Source organism: Patagioenas fasciata, chromosome Z, assembly GCF_037038585.1.
Source record: "Patagioenas fasciata isolate bPatFas1 chromosome Z, bPatFas1.hap1, whole genome shotgun sequence".
NCBI classification, from domain to species: Eukaryota; Metazoa; Chordata; class Aves; order Columbiformes; family Columbidae; genus Patagioenas; species Patagioenas fasciata.
The window spans coordinates 74,872,896-74,892,499 of record NC_092560.1 but is presented as its reverse complement, the minus strand read 5'-3'; the positions used below and the strand labels follow the sequence as shown (position 1 = coordinate 74,892,499).

The 19,604-nt window shown below is 45.4% G+C and overlaps 1 protein-coding gene and 1 long non-coding RNA gene across 2 annotated transcripts in view; both read left to right on the top strand.

Annotated features, from left to right (window-relative positions):
* Positions 1 to 19,362, top strand: part of LOC139826469 (uncharacterized) — a 28,973-nt gene extending 9,611 nt beyond the window's left edge. The window contains exon 3 of the long non-coding RNA XR_011736549.1: positions 19,261 to 19,362. This is a non-coding gene — a long non-coding RNA (uncharacterized lncRNA). The remainder of the gene's footprint in view (positions 1 to 19,260) is intronic.
* On the top strand, positions 3,108 to 9,234 carry LOC136115266 (avidin-like). The gene is made up of 5 exons (XM_065861268.2): positions 3,108 to 3,165; positions 7,346 to 7,873; positions 8,005 to 8,209; positions 8,695 to 8,827; positions 9,105 to 9,234. The coding sequence occupies exons 2-5, from the start codon at positions 7,694 to 7,696 to the stop codon at positions 9,226 to 9,228; spliced, it is 642 nt and encodes a 213-aa protein (XP_065717340.2). The 5' UTR covers positions 3,108 to 3,165; positions 7,346 to 7,693; the 3' UTR covers positions 9,229 to 9,234.
* Positions 19,363 to 19,604: the final 242 nt, after the last annotated feature.

Sequence of the window (19,604 nt, the reverse complement as noted above, 5' to 3'; positions counted from 1 at the left end):
TCTAAGTCTGGTCTGCTAGAAAAGACTTCTTCAACAGTTCGTATGTGATCGTGCTCCAAATTTTCACCATTAGAAACTGGCAATAAAGTAGCAGGATTCAGAAACGTTGTTGTTTTTAGACTTACATCATTCTGTTGCAGCTGCTTGGTACTGCACCATTCTGCTTGGTGACAGCCAGTGGTGTCCTCATCATGCCAGCACCGAGGCCACAGCATGCAATACAAATACAGTAATCTTCTCTCTCAGAGTTAGTTTCCTTTACCTCCTGAATCAGCATCACAGTCACAGCTACTTGTCAAGCTTCTAATTCTTTTGCCACTATGTTACCAAATCAAGTAGGATGGTTCTTAAATTCTTGTGGGAAACTGGTCCAGCAGGCTGCATCTTTCTTCCAGTGGCACGGCTTTCCCAGTCAAAGGTGAAAAGCTTCTGGCTCTCTGAATCCAATGGTATACAGAAAAAGTAAACCAGTAGTTTACAGAAAGCCAACAATGATGTTGTCATTACCACTTCTGCCCCAAACCACACTCATCAGCTGCCCTAGACACCTCCCATCCTGGCTTTGCTTCCCAATGGTCTCATCCTTGATCCTTAGCAGCTGTCCTGTTCCCTCACAGCAACAGCCCACCCTGGCCTGATCCTGCCCCAGTGTTCACTGGCCTTTTAGTCTTGCCTGGTACATGTGACCAGGGCTGCCCAATCCTGCCTACAATGCCCTTGGGTTTTCTTGTTGCTGCTGGGGCAGGTTTGCTTCCTTCGTCTGCCACATCCCTGGAGCTGCTGCAGGTCCCCAGCCATTCCCGCACACATACATCATCCTGCTCTGGTGACCCCTTGTCCTTCCGTCTGTCCCCTGCGGTAACCAGATGCCGTTTGGGTGCAGGGACTCTTGCAGGGCCAGGGCGAAGCCCAGGTACAACCCTCAGCCAGGGGACACTGGGGCACAGGCCAGAGACCCTCAGGCTGGGCTATGTCAGTGGGCAGCTCCAGTCAGCCTTGTCTGCATTCTCAGCCCTGCTGCTGCTCTTATCCCCATGGGACAGGGATAGGGACTGTATGCAGACAGCCCCCAGGGACACATCTGCTCACCCCCCAGCAGTGTGACCTGACTGGCTGGTGGGAGAACAAGCTGGGCTCCAGAATGCGCGTGTCTGTGGTCAACAGCCAGGGCAACATCTCTGGTGAGTACCTCATTGCTGTGTTGAGCACCCAGAAACCCATAGAGCCCCTCGCCCTTGTCATCTCCCAACACTTGGTTAAGGACAGGTAGTGCAACCTTCAGCCTCACCATCAACTGGAAGAAGTTTTCTGGTCAGTATGGTTTCCAATAGCACTTGGATTTTAGTCTCATTAGAAATATTTTTCCCAATGATGTATGGAGCCCTCACTCTTTCAACAGCACACTTGTTGCATGACTCATGCCAAAGCCATATTGAGAATCAGCATAAATAGTTACTCACTGATTACTTTCCCAACTGGCTGCTCTGCTACTACAGTTAATTCAACCCCTTGGGCACTCACTGACAGTTATGGAGGTTCTGCTTCAAGTACCTCTAAGCTTCTCACCACTACTTAGCCCATGGGTCTTTTTCCATTCATGTAATGTGAAGATCTAGCAGTGAAAAAGTTAGATACATTTCCCTAGAGGATGATTTCACAGGTGGTATGAGTAAAACACTGCCTTAGTGCAATCACAATGTGGCTCACCATCAGAAGAAACAGGCACTAAAGTTGTGGGGTTCAAAACGTGACATCTTTTTAAAGTAATATCATCTGCATTTAAAATTGTTAATTCAGAATGATATGATCTTTGTGGGGAAAATGCTTGTGTAGCGTGTTGTTTAAGAACCGGTTCTACTTCATAAGGGACATACACGGTTGTTGAGTAATTGTTGTGTAAAGACAAGTAATTTAACAGAATTTAAGCCCTGTGCAAAGTGGCTAGGTTGAAATTCTGAGTGATGCAAATTACCTCAAGTTGGCACTCTAAGTCTAATGTGCTTACCAGCCAGCCTGACACACAAATGAACAAATAGTACAACATATACTGTAGGTCTGGGCATATTAACATTGAATTTGCACAATTAGATTCACAAGTAGTGCAGGCCAGTTGTGATTGTTGAATCTTCACACTGCACAGGTGCATGAATAGCATAATATACGTGCTGCACAGATGAACAAATATCATAATATATACTATAGGTCTGGGTACATTATACTACAGGTCTGGGCACATTCAATGATAAATTCACATGACTAGATCCACAAATACTGAAGTTTATTAAAGCAACAGGTGCAAGTTCTTCTAGATGCTGTTGATAAATACACCGTCTGCAAAAACACAATGTAGTTGTAAAACCACACTTCAGTTGATATGAGATGTTAGTTGCAAGAAGTAAGTATTGGTACCCTATATATATAAATTCTAAGATGACTATATAGCATTATTAGTGTGATTATAAAATACAAGTTTGAAGTCTAAACTTGGTATAACTAAGCGCACAAGAGTGTCCTCCTGAGGATGGGAAAGACAGGCTCAGCCTGTCGACTGGTCCCGGAAGTCCTAGTATGCTGTTCCCTTGACTTCTCAGTGATGGTGCCTTCCCCACCCCTCTTCCTCTATTGTTAGGGTATTTTGTGCTATTTTCTAAATGTAGGTGGAGTTTGAGTGGCTCGAGTCATACATACCTTTTGTTATTGATTGGTTTAGAAATCCTCACATCGATTTTTAAGGCAAAAGCCTCATGCTTGCAGGTAGGCTGGAGGCGGGTATCCTTTGAAATGGAGGTGTGTTTTGGTATTATAATGAGACTATAATGAGCAAAGTTCATCCATCGGACGAATTTCTGCCTCAGTAACTAGAGTTTTGGATGGAAAGGAACATTTATCCTTTCTAATCGTCAGCAGCTATACCTTATCTTCAAAACTGGCAGCAGCTATACCATCTGCATACTGTACTTGAGCCTTGCTACAAGGGCCCCGCTGTGATATCTTCGTATCACTCTGCCCCCCCATATCTTTTAACTGATGCTGCACTGAGCTTCCTCAAGCACCACCAATTAAGAATGCAGGCCAGGTGTGGGGGGGTGAAATTATACAGAGCAGATTTCTTCCCGTTGCGCAGCTGCCTTATATGCTGAAGATGTAGATACAGCTTCATTCGCAGTAAGTCAATCCTTGATATTTAGTTTCAATAATTTAGCCTCCCAGTAATACTTCCACAGGTGACCCAGAACTAATGGTCTGCTCTTTTTTATGATAGTCACTGTTGCTGCTATTACCTTATCTGAGGAATATTTTTCTGCTGCTAGGGATCCTGTTGAGTTGAGCAACAAACCACAAAGTGGCGGTGCGGATTGAGTTTTTGAGTAAGGACTACACTGCTACTCCTTTGTTCTCGTGCATGAGTAGCTCGAAGGGTTTGGAATGATCTGGCAATCCCAATACCGGAGCAGAAGGTGAAGCTCCTTTTATAGCTTGAAAAGCCTTTTCTCTCTCTGCATCCACCATATAGACTCCAACCCCTCTGTCCCGGTAGCTCTGTTGATGGCTTACTTACCTCTTCTAGGCCCAGGATCCAGGGTCTGCAGTAACCTACTGTGCATAAAAATTCTTGCAGTTGTTTGCTTGTTACTTGTTGAGGTATTTCTACAAAGCCTGGACCTGTTCTGGGTCTACTAATCTTTGTCCTATTTTTTATGTAAATCCTAAGTATTTGCTTTCTGCTGACATAGCTGAAGCTTAGAAAGAGATGCATGGTGACTTTTTTCCGCTAAAGCAGTACATAGACAAATAGTATCTCATAAGGAATCTTCATATGTCTGGCTGGCAAGCAACAAATCATCTACATATTGTACAAGTACAGTACCTCCAGGTAATGCAATATCTTCCATATTTTCTCCTTGCTACCCTGGGATGTGATATTTAAAATTGTTGCGGATGGCAGAGATAGCTTGGTCCACAAACCCTGTTGCTGTTAATTAATTATTACAATTCTGGAGAGTCATTCACCCGTACGTCACTCGTGTGTCCACAAAGCCTGTCACAAGCTTCCCCAGTAGTCAATGAGGTGTTCCTCTGGCCTCGGTATCTGTTCCTATACTTTAATTCAGTTTACCCTTCTCCTCACAAGCTCTAATTACATTTACCAGATTTTAGCAATTATCTCTCTCTGTTCGATTAAAATAATCCCAATTAGGATAGCTGAGGCCAAGCAGTCAAATTTTCCCCTGCCTGTAGCTTTAACTCCACATCCTACAGAATTGTCTTTCTCATTTAAAAGAGACAGGTCTCTCAATATTAGGTTAACATTGGCCCGGGATGGATGAGATCCGATACAAATATTAAAAAATAATGATGTACATCGACCCACACCTTCCCTTAACCTGGGTATTTGATTTCCCCACCTAATCAAATCTCTTAACCAAATCCTTAAAGATCTGCCACCTCTGTTCTGCTCCTTTGTCCCTGAGCGCACTTTCCCAGGTGGTTCTATTGAAAAACTCCTTGAAGAGCTGGAACTTGGCTTTCCCAAACTTCAGGGTCTCCGCCTTTTTCTTCACCTGTCCCAGATCCCTCAGGACTGCAAATTCCACCACTGCATGATCACTGCAGCCCAGGCTGCCTCTGATTTTGACATCACTGATCAACTCACTTGTGTGGGTGACCATCACGCCCTGTACAGCATCCCCTCCAATACGGCTGTCTATTACCTCTCTGAGAAAGTCATCCTCTACGCACTCCAGGAGTCTCCTGGATTGCCTGCAGCTCACCCTGCTACTTTTCCAGCAGATGTTGGAGTGGCTAAAGATCCCCCAGCAGACAGAGAGTGTGTGAGCGTGATGCCTCCTGTAGCTGAAGTAAGAAGTCTTCATCAATAGTGTCCCCCTGATCAGGTGGCCTGTGGTAGACACCGACCAGAATATTCCCTTTGTTGTGTTAGTATCTGATTCTTACCCATAAGCTTTCAACGTACTTGCAGTTATCCTTCAGAGACAGCTCTTCATTTCTTGACTTAGTGGACAACCCCTACGCACAACCTTCCTTGCCTGTCCATTCTCAATGGCCTGAAGCCGCTGATCGTGGCACTCCTGCCCTGGGATTCATCCCACAAAGTTTCAGTAATGCTAGCTAGGTTGTAGCTCTCTAGCAGGACCAAAAAGGGCTTCCAACTCCTCCTGTTGTTGCCCATGCTGTGTGAATTGGCATACAGGTATTTCATCAGGGCTACCAACTGTGTCTCCTTCTTATTGGAACCCACCTTCTTTCCTGTGAGATATCTCATTGGTATTCCCCTGTTGTCTCTGATTACCCCACAAGCCCCTAGGTGATCTCCCTAAGAGTTCTAGTGTGCACTAGTGTACCCAGTATGTTGTAGGTTCAGGGCCCTCCCTAGCACTCCATCCTTCTAACCTTTTCATGCCATCCCATGGTGTATCACAGGCGAACCTGATATCATCGCCCTCTGCCTTCAAGTCTAGTTTGAATTTCTGTTGATCAGCCCTGCTAGCTCCTGACCAAAGACTCTCTCTCAGCATTGAGAAAGGTGAATACCATCCGCTACTAGAAAGCCTAATGCCTTGTAGATCATTGTGTTATCAAAATCTCCCAAATTCAGCTGGCTGTCAACCAACACCCCTAACTCCTTTGCTGCCAGGCAGCTTTCCAGCCACTGTTTCCCAAGCCTGTACCATTGCACGGGTTGTTTTGACCCAAGTGCAGGACATGGCACTTGGTGTTGTTGAAACTCTTACAAGTGGCCTTGGCCCATTGATCCAGCCCGATCTGTGGTATCTTCAGTACCAGGGTGGGATAAAGCAAAGACATGAAAGGAGCCCATTTCTGGGAGGGTTTGCAGGAGGATGCCAGGTGTGGAGGAGCGGGTTGAGGCCATGTGCTGGCGCCAGCCCTGGGGTGACTTGGGTTTAAGGTTCCTTGGAACCCCTATGCGCCCCGGGCATGGCAGTGGGGTGGCAAACAGATGGAAGAAGGGACAACAGCCCCTGAGAGGGACTTTTCCCTGCCTGAGCAACAGTTCTGGCAGTCACTGACCTGCAGGAGCCAGAGCCTCCCATGAGGTGCCCGGAAAGCCTTGTCATGCATAGAATTTTTGCACAGCTTTGATTTAGCAGCAATTTAGGTTCTATTAACACTCTGTGGTAGATTACATGATAGGTTTTATAATTACTAGTAGTGCTTAATCATCAGCCAATTTACCAGAGTGATACGAGTGAAATTTGTTATAATTAATCAAAAATAACCACAAGATTCATACTAGACTTACAGCAGGTTTTTTTAACTGAAACACACACATTCACAAGCAGACGAATAGATAGAAAAAACAGTTCTGAAATCAAATTACACACATACGTTAACCTATGATTAAAATTTCCCTTTAATGTGCTTTATAAATCACTCACTTTTCTGTGTTGACATTCATCAGGGGACAATCCTCAGCTGGTCAAAATTAGGCCTTTGATCTTTGCAAAATGATCAGCAGATGATCATTGAATCTACACAAAATTGTCAATAGATGATCATTTAGTCTTCAAGAAATGGGCCATGAGAGGCATCCCAGTCAGGGAGACACACTGGGTCAGATCCCACTGAGATCCAGGGCAGCTGAAATTGTTTTGCTTTAGGATCACTATTTACAGGATCGCAAGATGATTGACTGTAGTCAGTATTTTTCAATTGCAGCCACATCTCGCACCAGGCAGCCCTGACACCTCCCGGACTGAGCAACAATCCAGTTGGTCGGAGTCTTAAATGCAATCAGATGGCGCCTGATTGTCCCATCTCACTCTCTGATCACGACAAGAACCATGTTGGCTTGCCTTGTGATCACCACAAGAGGAGCTCTTAATTTTCCCAGCTCTTTGATTAAGACAAGGATATTGGTCCCCTGGGCAGAGTCATAATGCTGGGCTGTGTAGTGATCAGCTGGTGAGGAAGGCCAGTTCATTTCTAGTCACTGCCCTTTTGGTCAAAGCAACAACACTTGTAACCAAGGTGAGAACACAAGGTGATCTTGTCTTGAGACTGACAGGTGGCCCCAGGCTGGTCTGTACCACCCCATGACTAAAGTCAATCCCTTGCTCCACAGAGTGGTGGTGTGGTCACCTCTTGCCTCTGTGTCTATAAACAGATAGTGGCGTATTCCAGTTGTAGTTTGAGGGAATTTTTTCATGTTTGATTATCATATATAAATATATAGATAGATAGACGTGTGTGTGCAAAAGAAAGAGATGTATTTTATTCTGTCACATGTGGTTCAACAGTACTGTATACACGGGGAGGCTTTGTAATTTGTTTAGCCGTTGTTCAGGAAGTTTCTCTTCCCTAGGTTTCCAGTGACAGAGGTGCTTGGCAGGATCTCTCGGCTTTCATCAGAAACGTTTGCGCTTTAGGCAGGACCATAGTGCTGGTCTCTGTAGTGATTACCACGGGAGGAGGGCCAGTTCACGTCTACTTGTTGCCTTTGTGATCAAAGCAAGAATATTTGTAAACAAGGTGAAAACATGAAGTTGGCTTGTCTTGAGATTGCCTGGTGGCCCTGGAGTAGGTCTGTATCAGCACAAGGAGGGATGATTTCAGCAGATGCTTGTGGGAATATCTGACTGTAAATGCCCTTGCCTACGTTTGGGAACTGCCAATTTGGAAACACACAGATTGCACAACATCCTGACTGGAGATGCCACCCGCAGCCCTGGTAGCAATAAAAAGCCGAGGGAGAAGGCAGACAGCAGACACCTACGAGGAGCACATCCCCGTGTTCTCCAGCTGTCTGTCTGCTGCAGAGATGGTGCAAGTGATTCCCTTCCTCCTGCTGCTCAGCCTGGCCCTGGTGGTTCCTGGCTTCTCTGCAACAAAGGTAATGTCAGGGCTGGGATGCATGGGCCAGGTTGGGCAGGGGGGCTCTGTCTCCCAGGGATGCCCCCTCTTGCTGCCCTGTCTGTGACTGGGCTGTGCTGTGGCACCAATACTGGGACCCCTCCACTACAGTGCGAGCTCACCGGTGAGTGGGTCAACGACCTGGGCTCCCACATGACCATCGGGCCTGTGGATAAAGAAGGCAAATTTGATGGCTCCTACGAAACGGCTGTGAAAGACACCACAAGCAACATCTATTGTTCACCACTGGTAGGGTTCCAGCATACATGTAAAGAGAACTTCGCCTTCGGCTTCACCGTCAACTGGAAATCTTCAGGTGCTCTTCCTTCCCCAGCCTCCCTGCAGTGCCTGCAGAACTCCCCTACCCTCCCTGTGATGTCCCAAATGGTCCCCTGCTTTACCTGTAATGTTGTCAATGGTCTTTTGTATTCCCTGTGATGTCTCCCATGGTTCCATGCCTGACTTCTAGTGTCCCGGACCTCCCTTGCAATGTCTCCACCATTCCTGGGCCCTCCCTGTGATGTTCCAAATCTTCCCCCGTCCTTTCTGCGATGACCTCGCATCTCCCATGCCCTCCCTGTGATATCCTCAGAGCTCCCGTGCCCCTCCTGTGATGCTTTAAGAGCTCTTCTGCCTTTCTTCTGTTGTCCCCAAAGATCTCTTGACCTTCCTGTGGTTTCCCCAGAGCTCCCCTGCCATCCCTATCGTGTCTTCACTTGTCCTCTCTCCTTTCTGTGCTGTTCTAAATGTTCTGAGTCTGCTGTCCCCTGCATGGGGACACAGCTCATCACTTATCTGCAGATCCTGCCATAAACTCCATCACCGTCTTCACGGGTCAATGCTTTGTCGACGATGCGGGGAAGGAGACTTTGAAGACCATGTGGCTCCTGCGGTCAGGTGTGGGCAACATCAAGGATGACTGGAAAGCCACCAAGTGAGCCTCCTTTCCCTGCTACATGCGAGTCCCCTGCACATCCCTGGGTTTGAGCTCTCCCACACTGTGATGCTGAGTGCTCGGTAGAGCTGCTGCCAGTGTAAGGGTGACCAAGGATGGGGTACTCATGTATGGCCTCTCAGAGGTCCTGCAAAAGTACAAATGCTGCTGGGGAGTGGGATAGGACTGAGTGGGTATTCAGAACTGGGACAGAGCACATGGCCTCTGCAAGGGTGCATTTCCCACCCTTACATCTCTTCCTTCTGTGTCCCCACAGGGTCGGCACCAACACCTTCACCCGTCGGTACTCACAGGAGCAGAGTGGCATTGTGGGAGATTGCAAGGCTCACAGAAGCACCTGCAATGCTCAATGCATCAGCTGCCACCCCACCTGCTTCTAATATGGAGATCCCCTCTCCTACCCCACCACCTGCTTCCAATAATGAAGTTTTCCTGCAAACAACCATCTGGCTCCTCTTGTCGTGGCTCAGTGCCCATGTTCTCCTCTCCTGCCATGGCATCCCATGGCTTCTCTTGTCACTCTCCCCTGGGTACAGTGTGTGTTCCCTGCCATGACCCAGGGTCCTCCGTCACAACTCCCAGCACCTCACCATGCTCTGTCAGGAATCCCACCTTGCCCAGGGAACAGGACCCCACTCAGTCTGGCATGGGAACTAGTGGCCCATGTCCCACTGGGGTGGCCCTTGGCAGGAGGGCTGACATGGACCGTCGCTGCCCGGCTGCAGCCCAGTCCACTACAAAAGATACTGAGGGAATGTGGTACAGCAGTGCATGCAGAGCTCAGGCACCATGCACGGCTGCCACTGCTACCATCAACAACATGGGGAGCCTCCACTGCTGCCTCCTGCTCGCCCTGGCCCTGCTTGCCCCCACACCACAGCTGCTGGAAAGATAGCAGCAGCCTGGGCCCAGTGCCTGGCTGGATGCTGCCTGCTCTTGCTATGCTGTGCCATGCTGTGATGTGCTGTCCCCAGGGTGCAGTGTGAGCCGATGAGGAGCTGCACACCCTGACTGTGCCATAGCATCCCCGGGATGCAGCATGAACAGGTGAAAGGCTGATTGCTCTTGGTGTGCTGTTCTGTGCTGTCTGGTGCCATGCTGTGCCATGTGGTGCCCCACTGTGCGATGCTTTGCTCTGCCACACTGTGCTTTGCCGCGGTGTGTTTTGCCATGCTGTGCTGTGCTGTTCTATTCTATTCCATGCTGTGTCATGATGTGCTCTGCCATGCTGTGCTGAGCTGTGCTGTTCCGTGCCATGCCAAGCCATGCTGTGCCACTCCAGGGTCCAGTGTGCATGACCACGGGGGTACCAGCTCCAGCTGTGCTGTCCCCAGGAATAGTGTTGGTCACCTACACCTGATATGGTGAGCGTCCTCGGCTGTGTAGTGAGCACCAGGTGAGGAAGGCCAGTTCCTTTTTACCCACTGCCCGTGTGATCAAAGTAAGAACACTTGTATTGAAGGTGAGAACACAATTTCGTCTGGTCATGAGATCACCAGCTGGTGTGGTGCCTCCCCCGCCAGCCAAACCAGCAGCAGTTTGGTACAGACTCCAAAGAACGTAAAGGCCTGAGCTGCAGCACAGTCCAGAACTCCTGTTAGGAAACCCACAAGAAAGCAGAACAGCACACTGAACACTGATAAGTTGTGGGTGCAAGGAGTCTCCTGTGCACCTTTCCCACCATATGTGACTTGACTATGAGACAACCACTTTATTCCATAAATATGACAGCCAGGGTGAGCCTACTTTGTGCTCTCTCTGCTAGAGAAGTGTAGCTGTATGGTGATTATCTTTTACCACTCACAGATCACTGGATGAGCCCCAGAGCTTGCTTCAAGGGACCTAGGATCCAGACTTTGAAGTACAGTGAGACCAGGCACTTAGAGGAGTGGTAAGCAGGTTGAGATGCAGAATGACGAAACTTTGTGATCATAGCCAAGTGATATAAACAATTGTGTGTGCACTTGTAATCTTTTGGCCATAAATACAAACAATTCCTTGTGTATTTTCCTTTACCTTCTATGTCTTTTAGACATGAACTGTTGATCAAGTCTGGGGCTAAGTCTGGATCCAGCTACACCTAGACTCCTCTTTGAGAAGGAGTTTAGAAAACCAGGGAGTCCATTCTGAACCTTGTGATTCAATGGGAGGGCCTCCCTCTACCCTTCTGCATCACCTGTTCCCACAGAAATCACTGTGAAACAACTCTCACCAGATTCTGCTTGGCATATTTCCTCTATGCAATAAGCAATAGAGTGAACATCGACATCAAACGCTGTTATGTTGCAATTTTCTTTAAGTGATCGAAACATTGCTCTGTGGCAAGCAGAACCCCAAATCACTCATCTGTGACAGGTGGCCCTGAGGGGCTCTGTACCAGCACATTCCACCCCGTGACACAAGCCAATCCAACCCTCCACACGGTGGTGGTGTGGTCATCTTTTGCCTCTGTACCTATAAACAGATAATGCAGTATTGCAGTTATAATTTGAGGGAAATATTTCACATTTTGCTAACAAATATGCACATATATATAAGAGATACATGTTGTTCTGTTAAATGTGGTTCAACGTTTACACAAGGAGGTTTTGTAATATATTTAGCTATTATTCAGATAGTTTCTCTTCCCTGGGTTTTCCATGGCAGACACTCAGATATGGATTCCAGAAATTCGTCTTAAATAAATATTTTATTTGCAAGGTACAGTGCAGACCAATTCAAGTTGGATACTTCTTGAAGAGGAACCTCAAAGAAAGATAACCACAGGCAATTATACCTCCCACAGTCAGAGTCTTGTACTCCCTGCACGTCAGTTTGGACCAACTGCAAAATTAGGCTGTGCGATGTCATAGAATCATAGAATATTTGGGGTTGGAAGCGACCTTCGAAGGTCATCTAGTCCATGTCTCCTGCAATATACATGGGCAACTTCAACTACATCTGGTAGCCCCGTCCAGCCTGTCCTTGAATCTTTCCAGTGATGGGGCTTCTACCACTTCTCTGGGCAACTTGTGCCAGCGTTTCACCACCCTCACCATAAACAATTTCTTTCAAATCTCTGGTTTGATCTCCCCTCTTTTAGTTTAAATCCACTACCCCTTATCCTGTCGTAACAGGCCCGTGTAAAATGTCTGTCCCCATCCTTCTCATAAGCCTTCTTTTAAAATTGAAAAGCTGCAATAAGGTCTCCCTGGAGCTTTATTTTCTCCAGGCTGAACAACCCAAATTCTCTCAGTCTGTCCTCACAGTAGAGATGTCCTATCCCTCTGATCATTCCTGTGGACATTTACAGACCCACTCCAACAGGCCCACGTTCTTCCTGTACTGAGGGCTCCGGAACTGGATGCAGGACTCCAGGTGGGGTCTCAGCAGAGCAGAGTAGAGGACCAGAATCACCTCCCTCTGCCCTCTGCCTTCTGGCCATGCTCCTTTTCATGCAGCCCAAGATAAGATTGGTCTTCTGGGCTGCAAGTGCACATTGCTGGTTCCTATCTAATCTTTCATCCACCAGTATCACCAAGTCCTTCTCAGCAGGGCTGCTCTCAGAGTCTTCATCCCCCAGCCTGTACTGATGTGGCGGTTTGCTCTGATTCAGGTGCAGGACCTTCCACTTGGCCTTGTTGTACCTCATGAACTTCACATCACACTTCACAAACTTGCCCAGGTCACTCTGGATGGCTTCCCATCCCTCAGGCTTGTAACCACATCACTCAGCGTGGTGTCATCCACAAACTTGCTGGGACTCAACTCGATCCCACTCTCTATGCCACTGAGGAAGACATTAAACTGTACTGGTCCCAATACGGACCCCTGAAGGACATCACTTTTCAGTTGTGTCCATCCAGACATTAATCCATTGGCCACTACCCTCCGGATTGTGACAATCCAGCCAATTCCTCATCCACCAGACGGTCTCCCTCTTCTTCATTGGATATCTTGGTTTTCATTCAGCAGGCTGCCAATCAAAGTCCTGACCTTCAGTTGCTATTTCGCACTTGCAGCTGGAGAAAAATCAGTTCTTGACATGAACCCAAAAATTCTTTTAGTTTCTCTTCCTTTAGACACCTTTTTATTCCTTTACTTATATCCAGGGATGCAGCTCCCCTTATCTTCTGAGGCCTTTCTTGCTTAAGGAGGCAACACTTTCGGTGACTGCAACACAACCCTTCCACATACATTGCAACAGAACATATGAACATACAAACATAACAATTGCTAATGAAAAAATTACAATCCGTTTATGAATCCGTATCTGTAAGTCAGGAATCCAGGACATCAATCATGTCCACATTTCTTGACATCTGTAAGAGGTACTGGTTTTTTCTACCTCATGCAAGACTTTAGTAGCTTTCCAAATCCCCTCTAACTCTGTCATGATTCCTTTAGATTGATCAATATTCGAAGGAAGTGGTTTCCCAAAAGTGGTCCCAAAGCATATTAATGGGAATTGGTATTCCTAATATAAAAACCTCTTTATTTGAATTTTCCAGGAAAGTGTGCATACCCAGCAATCAGTCTTGTTAGCTACCTGCATGGCCTTCTGGAACATCATAAAAATGTACATTTTGGGTCCCCAGATTCTCCTGGTTTAACAGTCTGTGAGCTTTCTATACCATGTAACAGGCAAAGTCTTATGTAACTGTGTTGCATGCTTAAACAGATTTCTAGTAAGACAACAGACTAATATTAACGCTACAGTCAATATTAATAAACCTCCTTGAACACAATTAAATTCCATATAAGATTCTATTTCAGTCCAAGAGCAGTTCGTTACGTTTTCTTAAGTTTTAGTGTTAAAGGAATGATCTCTCATGATTTCTACCCACTCACTGTACTTTTCTTTAATCTAGTGTAGTGAATCCAGGAACTGACTCCCTTAAGTTGCACAGATGCGTTGTTACCCACAATACTGTACAGGGTCTTTTCCACCACTCTTTCAAAGGTTTGTCCTTCCTGGTCCAAAGATAGGCTTGATCTCCAGGTCAGAAGGGAGGTACAGACACATCCAGTGGCACAGGTGCTTTCTCCTGGATATACCCGTGTAATGATGAGAAAGTTTTTCCCAAAGACAACAAATATTCAGTGAGTATTTAGTTCCCCAAAATATACATTTGATCAACGTGCTGGTTTGACTGAAAATGGGTTAATTTTCTTCGTGCAGTTAGAAACCTTTATTTTTCATAGCTAGCACACTCATTATTTGGACTTTGTTTGAGAACAAGAGATAACGCCCCAGCACAGAGCTAATGTTTTTAATTGCTCTGGTCTGAGAGCCAAGGACACTCTGAGTGCTCTGCCCACCGGTGTGATTTCATTCAGTGGTATGATTTCATTCAATGATTTCTTTGCTACTTCCCTAGTCTTGTTGGACTTCCCTAGTTTTGTTGGTCTGACATGGGAAAACTTCAGGCTATCCAGAAAAGGTATCTCCTTATACCAAAATATATTAGGAATTATTACATTTCATAATTTTGAAAAATAAATTTGCAAATATTTTCCTGCGAAATTCCCTCTTTTCACGTCTCCAGGTGGAGGCTTCAACCCTATTTGATGATTATTTCTACAACATATCATGCATCATTTCACTATTTGATTAGCATCACTTTGCATTTTAGGTCTAATTGTTTCTCTTTTAACATTTGCTATCATTGTATCTGCCCTCATATGGGTTTTGTGGAATCAGGCAACACATTACTTACTGGTCCACTGGCCATTTCTTTGCAGTTTCATCAGCTTTACATTTACCTCATATAAATTCATATTGTCCAAACTGGCAAGCCTTACAGTGAATTACTGACACCTCTTTAGCTTGTAGAACAGCTACTAAGAGCTTCAATATTTCTTGCCCATGCTTGATAGGTGACCCCTGTGAAATCAGAAGTCCCCTTTCTTTCCATATTGCCCCATGTGCACATACAATTTCAAAAGCATATTGAGAATATGTATATATATTACCTTTCTTGTCTTGTGACAATTCTTAGGTTCTGGTCAAAGCAATCAGCTCAGCTTTCTGTGCTGATGTACTTGATGGCAATGGCTGTGATGCAGTCATATTCTCTGAATTTACCACAGCATATCCAGATTATCGTTCCTCACCCAGGGTAAAGCTGCTCCCATCTGCATAGAGAGTCCACTCTGGTTATTTCAGTGGAGCATCCTCTAAGTCTGGTCTGCCAGAAAAGACTTCTTCAACAGTTCGTATGTGATCGTGCTCCAAATTTTCATCATTAGAAACAGGCAATAAAGTAGCAGGATTCAGAAACGTTGTTGTTTTTAGACTTACATCATTCTGTTGCAGCTGCTTGGTACTGCACCATTCTGGTTGGTGACAGCCAATGGTGTCCTCATCATGCCAGCACCGAGGCCACAGCATGCAATACAAATACAGTAATCTTCTCTCTCCAGGTTAGTTTCCTTTGCCTCCTGAATCAGCACCACAGTCACAGCTACTTGTCAAGCTTCTAATTCTTTTGCCACTATGTTACCAAATAAAGTAGGATGGTTCTGAAATTCTTGTGGGAAACTGGTCCAGCAGGCTGCATCTTTCTTCCAGTGGCACGGCTTTCCCAGTCAAAGGTGAAAAGCTTCTGGCTCTCTGAATCCAATGGTATACAGAAAAAGGAATCTTTCAAGTCTAAAACAATAAAACAAACATTATTTCCTGCTTTATTAGTCAAAAGAGTGTATGGGTTTGGCACTACCAAGTGCACATCTGTAACAATCTGATTAATGTTTCTCAAATCTTATACCAACGGGTATCCCATAGTATGTGTCTTCTTTACTGGCAAAATGGGGATATTATATCCTGATTGGCATTCCCGCAGAAGTCCACAGTGCATAAACTTGTTTATTAAACTCTCTAACCCCATTACTGAGGCACTGAAATGACTTTACAACCCTTGAGATTGTAAAGAAGGTATGTATTTACCGCACTGGACACACAGAGGGACCTCTTCCATCTAATACGTGTGTAAGTTTTCAGTAGCTGTGAGCTTGGTTAAATGCAGTGAAGTGTTACATATTCATGAAAGTCTTAGGAACACCTATACATATCCATAACCTGCCCCTGAGAAAGCAGTTCTTATTACAATGAGTTCCGGGAGACCATTTCTGTAATCCCCACCTCTGGCTCCTCCTGGTGCAGCTGCGCAGTGATTGTGAACCCAGGTCCTCTTTCTCTGTACACGGTCACCTTTGGTTCAGTGTAATGAGGTGGTTAGGTCTCCGACTGCTGAGCTGGTTAGAAGTGGTGTATCTCCTGTCCTGTGCCCAAGTTTCTGTTATCTAGTTCACCCAAGGATGCTCCAAGGATGCACCCAAGGTTTTTCATATCAGCGAACTTCTGTTTCTCATACAATAAGTTACACAAAGCTAAGCAAGGCTAGGCTATGGTGATGTGGGTTAAGGGTTAGCTCTCTAAGTGTTAGCTCTTTAGTGCTTTAAGTGTTAGTTCTTAAAGTGTTAATAAGTTATTTGCTTATTCCCTGTATCATTACAGCTTCCATGTTTATTGGATATTTTTTTTTTCTTACTGGCTTGAAGTTCTGTTTCAGTTCTACTTTTATTGGTGTAGTATTGGCTCTACCAGGTATTTCAGCTGCCCATACTAGTGGAAAAACAACATCCAGAATTTCCTTAGAGATTTCTTGCTCACTTTTCTGTTTTAGCTGCAGCAAATAGATCTGTGCCTTCCAAGCATTTTCTTGTGGGAGACACAGCTGAACAGAGTTCTCAGAAAATGTTGTTTGAGATTGCAGTTTACTTAACAAATCTCCTTGTAAGAGAGGTGTAGAGCATTCTGGCATATACAAGAGTTAGTGTGTTAAAATTTTGTTCCCAGTTCGGCATTCCATTGGTTTCAAAAGTGGCCTTCACTCTTTCTTTCCTGTGACCCCAAGAGCTGGCATGGTGAATTTGCTAATAGGTCCTTTGCAACAGCTACTACAGAATACGTTGCACCTGTGCCTATCAAAAAATCTATAGTTTCATTCCCCAGCTTTGTTGGAAACAAGGGATCTGCTGGGGATGCCTGTAAATTCACCCCAGTCCCCTTCATTCAGTATCAGTTCTCTAGCCACAATACATCTGCCACCAGAGAAGGTTCTGCCCCCATTTGCTGGTGCCTCCTTAGTAGTGAGCAGTCAGCTTTCCAAACAATGTATATATATTTAGAGTAAAACTACTCTGTTTCTAAAGGATATTCACATGAGAGCTTCTCACTGCACTTTTAGACACAGGCAAGGCTACGCAGGCGGCGTAATCACTGGTACAGAGTAGGAGCTGCCTGGTGGGATCCTCTGTTACAATGAGCTGCCGAGTTTATCCTGCAGTGGAGGAGTCTGTGCAGCACAACACAGGCCTGAAGTTTAAGCTCAAACTGTACAGCAGAGGCCTGGGGTTTTGATCTCTATACTTCTAATTTTTCTTATTTATTTATCTATTTGTTCATTTATTATTTTTTCATTTCATTCTTGCTGTTATACAGTTTACAGGCAATTCCAAGTACTTGAGCAAGAATCATTCCTTCAGCCCCACCAACTTTCTACAATTTCCTATGGATGTCAATCAACAACATATCAAACCCAATTCTCTTATTTTCGTTTTCTGGATCCTAATCAGTCCATATTCTCACAGCTTTTAAAGACAATGATACTCAATTACACATCCATCACAGCATTAAGTTTTCTTTTTCATAATTACAGCTAGTGCAAAGATTTTGTATAAATCAGAGTTTAACAACTTAGATTTTTTTCAGATCTCAAAATTGTTGCTTAACAATAAGAACAAATTAACGTTCAGTACTGTACTTCATTCAGTTTTTCCAAACTTTTACAGAACAATATCAGTTGCAATATAGTACCGTAACTTAGAATTCCATGTTCACGCCATTTTTCCTCATTATCCAATTTATACAAAGGCCACAATTAAATATGATACCATTTCAAACTTTCTTTTACCAGAGGAGGATGTTCTTACAAATTTACTCTAGTACGTAAGGATGCATCCTAAGGGTGAGCAAGACAGTTTTTCAGTAGAGGAACTGGTTCCTGTTTTGTAATTATCTCTCCAAATGAATTTATTTTGATAACAAATACAAATATGCAAACAAATACTAAGCGTGCATACGCTTTTTCACATCTGCATGTAGCAGGTCTCTCCTAATGTGGTCCTCAATGAGCCGACTTACATGGAGATTTATTCCAAATACTGAGTGCATGCAACCGAATTCAAATATGCAAACCAAATACTGAGCTCAGATATGCAAACCAAGTTCAAATATGCAAACTGATCACAATTACACTTATTCAAGATGTTATCTCAGTTGCAGTATTGCACCTTAGAGCTGCTCACCATCCAGCCAGGGAGAGAAACCACTGAGTCCGCATTCAACAGGTCGGTTGTTTTCAGTAAGCTGGACCGGATAAGGCTCTTAACAGCATCCCATCAGGGTCACCACAACTGTTGTCCCCAAAACAGGGTTCTATATTTGGGTGCTTACAAATGAGCCGAAGTGTAGCACACAGAGATGAGATACTAGTTATTACAGAGTTGCACAAGCCTCGATGCTGGAATTAAGCCAGCATGCTATCAATATACAAAAACATACCACTACTCACGGCAGTCCTAAAGAGAGAATTCGTTATAACTTTGCATATTGGTTACATAATCAATTTTGTGTATAATGAACAAAGTTCAGCTAAAGGACGCTTTATCCAACAGTCTTGAGACATGTTTTAAAGCAAGACCAAACTAATTGTGCAGCTCCAAAATGTCTAGAACTGCAAGGTCAGTCTCTCTTATCAGGTGTTTTGCAAATCACTCTTATCTTTGTCAGACTGACCTAAAACTGAAATAATTTACATGTTTTCAGGATAGCAATTGCAGACAGGACTCATTCTTCTAAGTGATAATGACAACATCCTGTCATGCCTGTGATGCTCAAAATGTTTCCTTGCCCTTCCTCCAACTCCCCCAGAACTCCCCTGCCCTCTCTGTGATGTCTCCAGAGCTCTTGTGCCCTTCTTGTTATGTCCCCAAAGATCTGTTGCCATTCCTGTGGTTTCCCCATACCTCCCCAGCCTGATTCTGATGTCCACAGAGCTCCCCTGCTCTCCCTTTCATGTCCCCACTTGTCCCCTGCCCTTCTTGTGTTGTTCCCAATGTTCCCTCGCCCATCCTCTGATGTCACCAAGGCTCTCTTGCCCTCTCATGTGGTAACCATGATGCTCTTTTGCCCTCCCCCTGTGATGTCCCTGATGCTTCCCCATCCTTGACCCCAGAATTCCTTGGCTGGTGTCACCTCCCAGTCCCAAGGCACACAGGATGTCTGCTGTCCCCATCCCTGAGGCACAGCTCGGCACTGATCTGCAGCCCTGGACGCACTCATCTCCACCTCCTGCTTCATCCCACAGGCTCCATCCCTGTATTTATGGGCCAATGCTTCATGGACGAGATGGGGAAGGAACTTTTAAAGACCATCTGGCTCAGGGGATAACACTTGGACAATGGGAAACCCATCATGTGAGCCTCGTGTCACCACCACATGAGAGTCCCCTGTGCATCTCCAGGTTCAGGCTTTCCCACCCCACAGAACTGAGCACCTAGCAGAGCTGCTGACAGTGTGAGGGTGACTGAGTATGCGGTACTCAAGCAGGGCATCCCTGGGGGTCCGTGTTGCAAACTCTGCTTGGGGAGTGTGACAGGGCTGGGTGGGTGTTTGGCACCAGGAAGATGCATGTGCCTTGTGCAAGGGTGC

Bases quoted from the DNA above. Each gene is read 5' to 3' on its own strand.
- LOC136115266 (XM_065861268.2), top strand. From the start codon at position 7,694: ATGCCACCCGCAGCCCTGGTAGCAATAAAAAGCCGAGGGAGAAGGCAG. The intron at 7,874-8,004 runs GTAATGTCAGGG...CCTCCACTACAG, and splicing joins CTGGCTTCTCTGCAACAAAG to TGCGAGCTCACCGGTGAGTG. The intron at 8,210-8,694 runs GTGCTCTTCCTT...ACTTATCTGCAG, and splicing joins CGTCAACTGGAAATCTTCAG to ATCCTGCCATAAACTCCATC.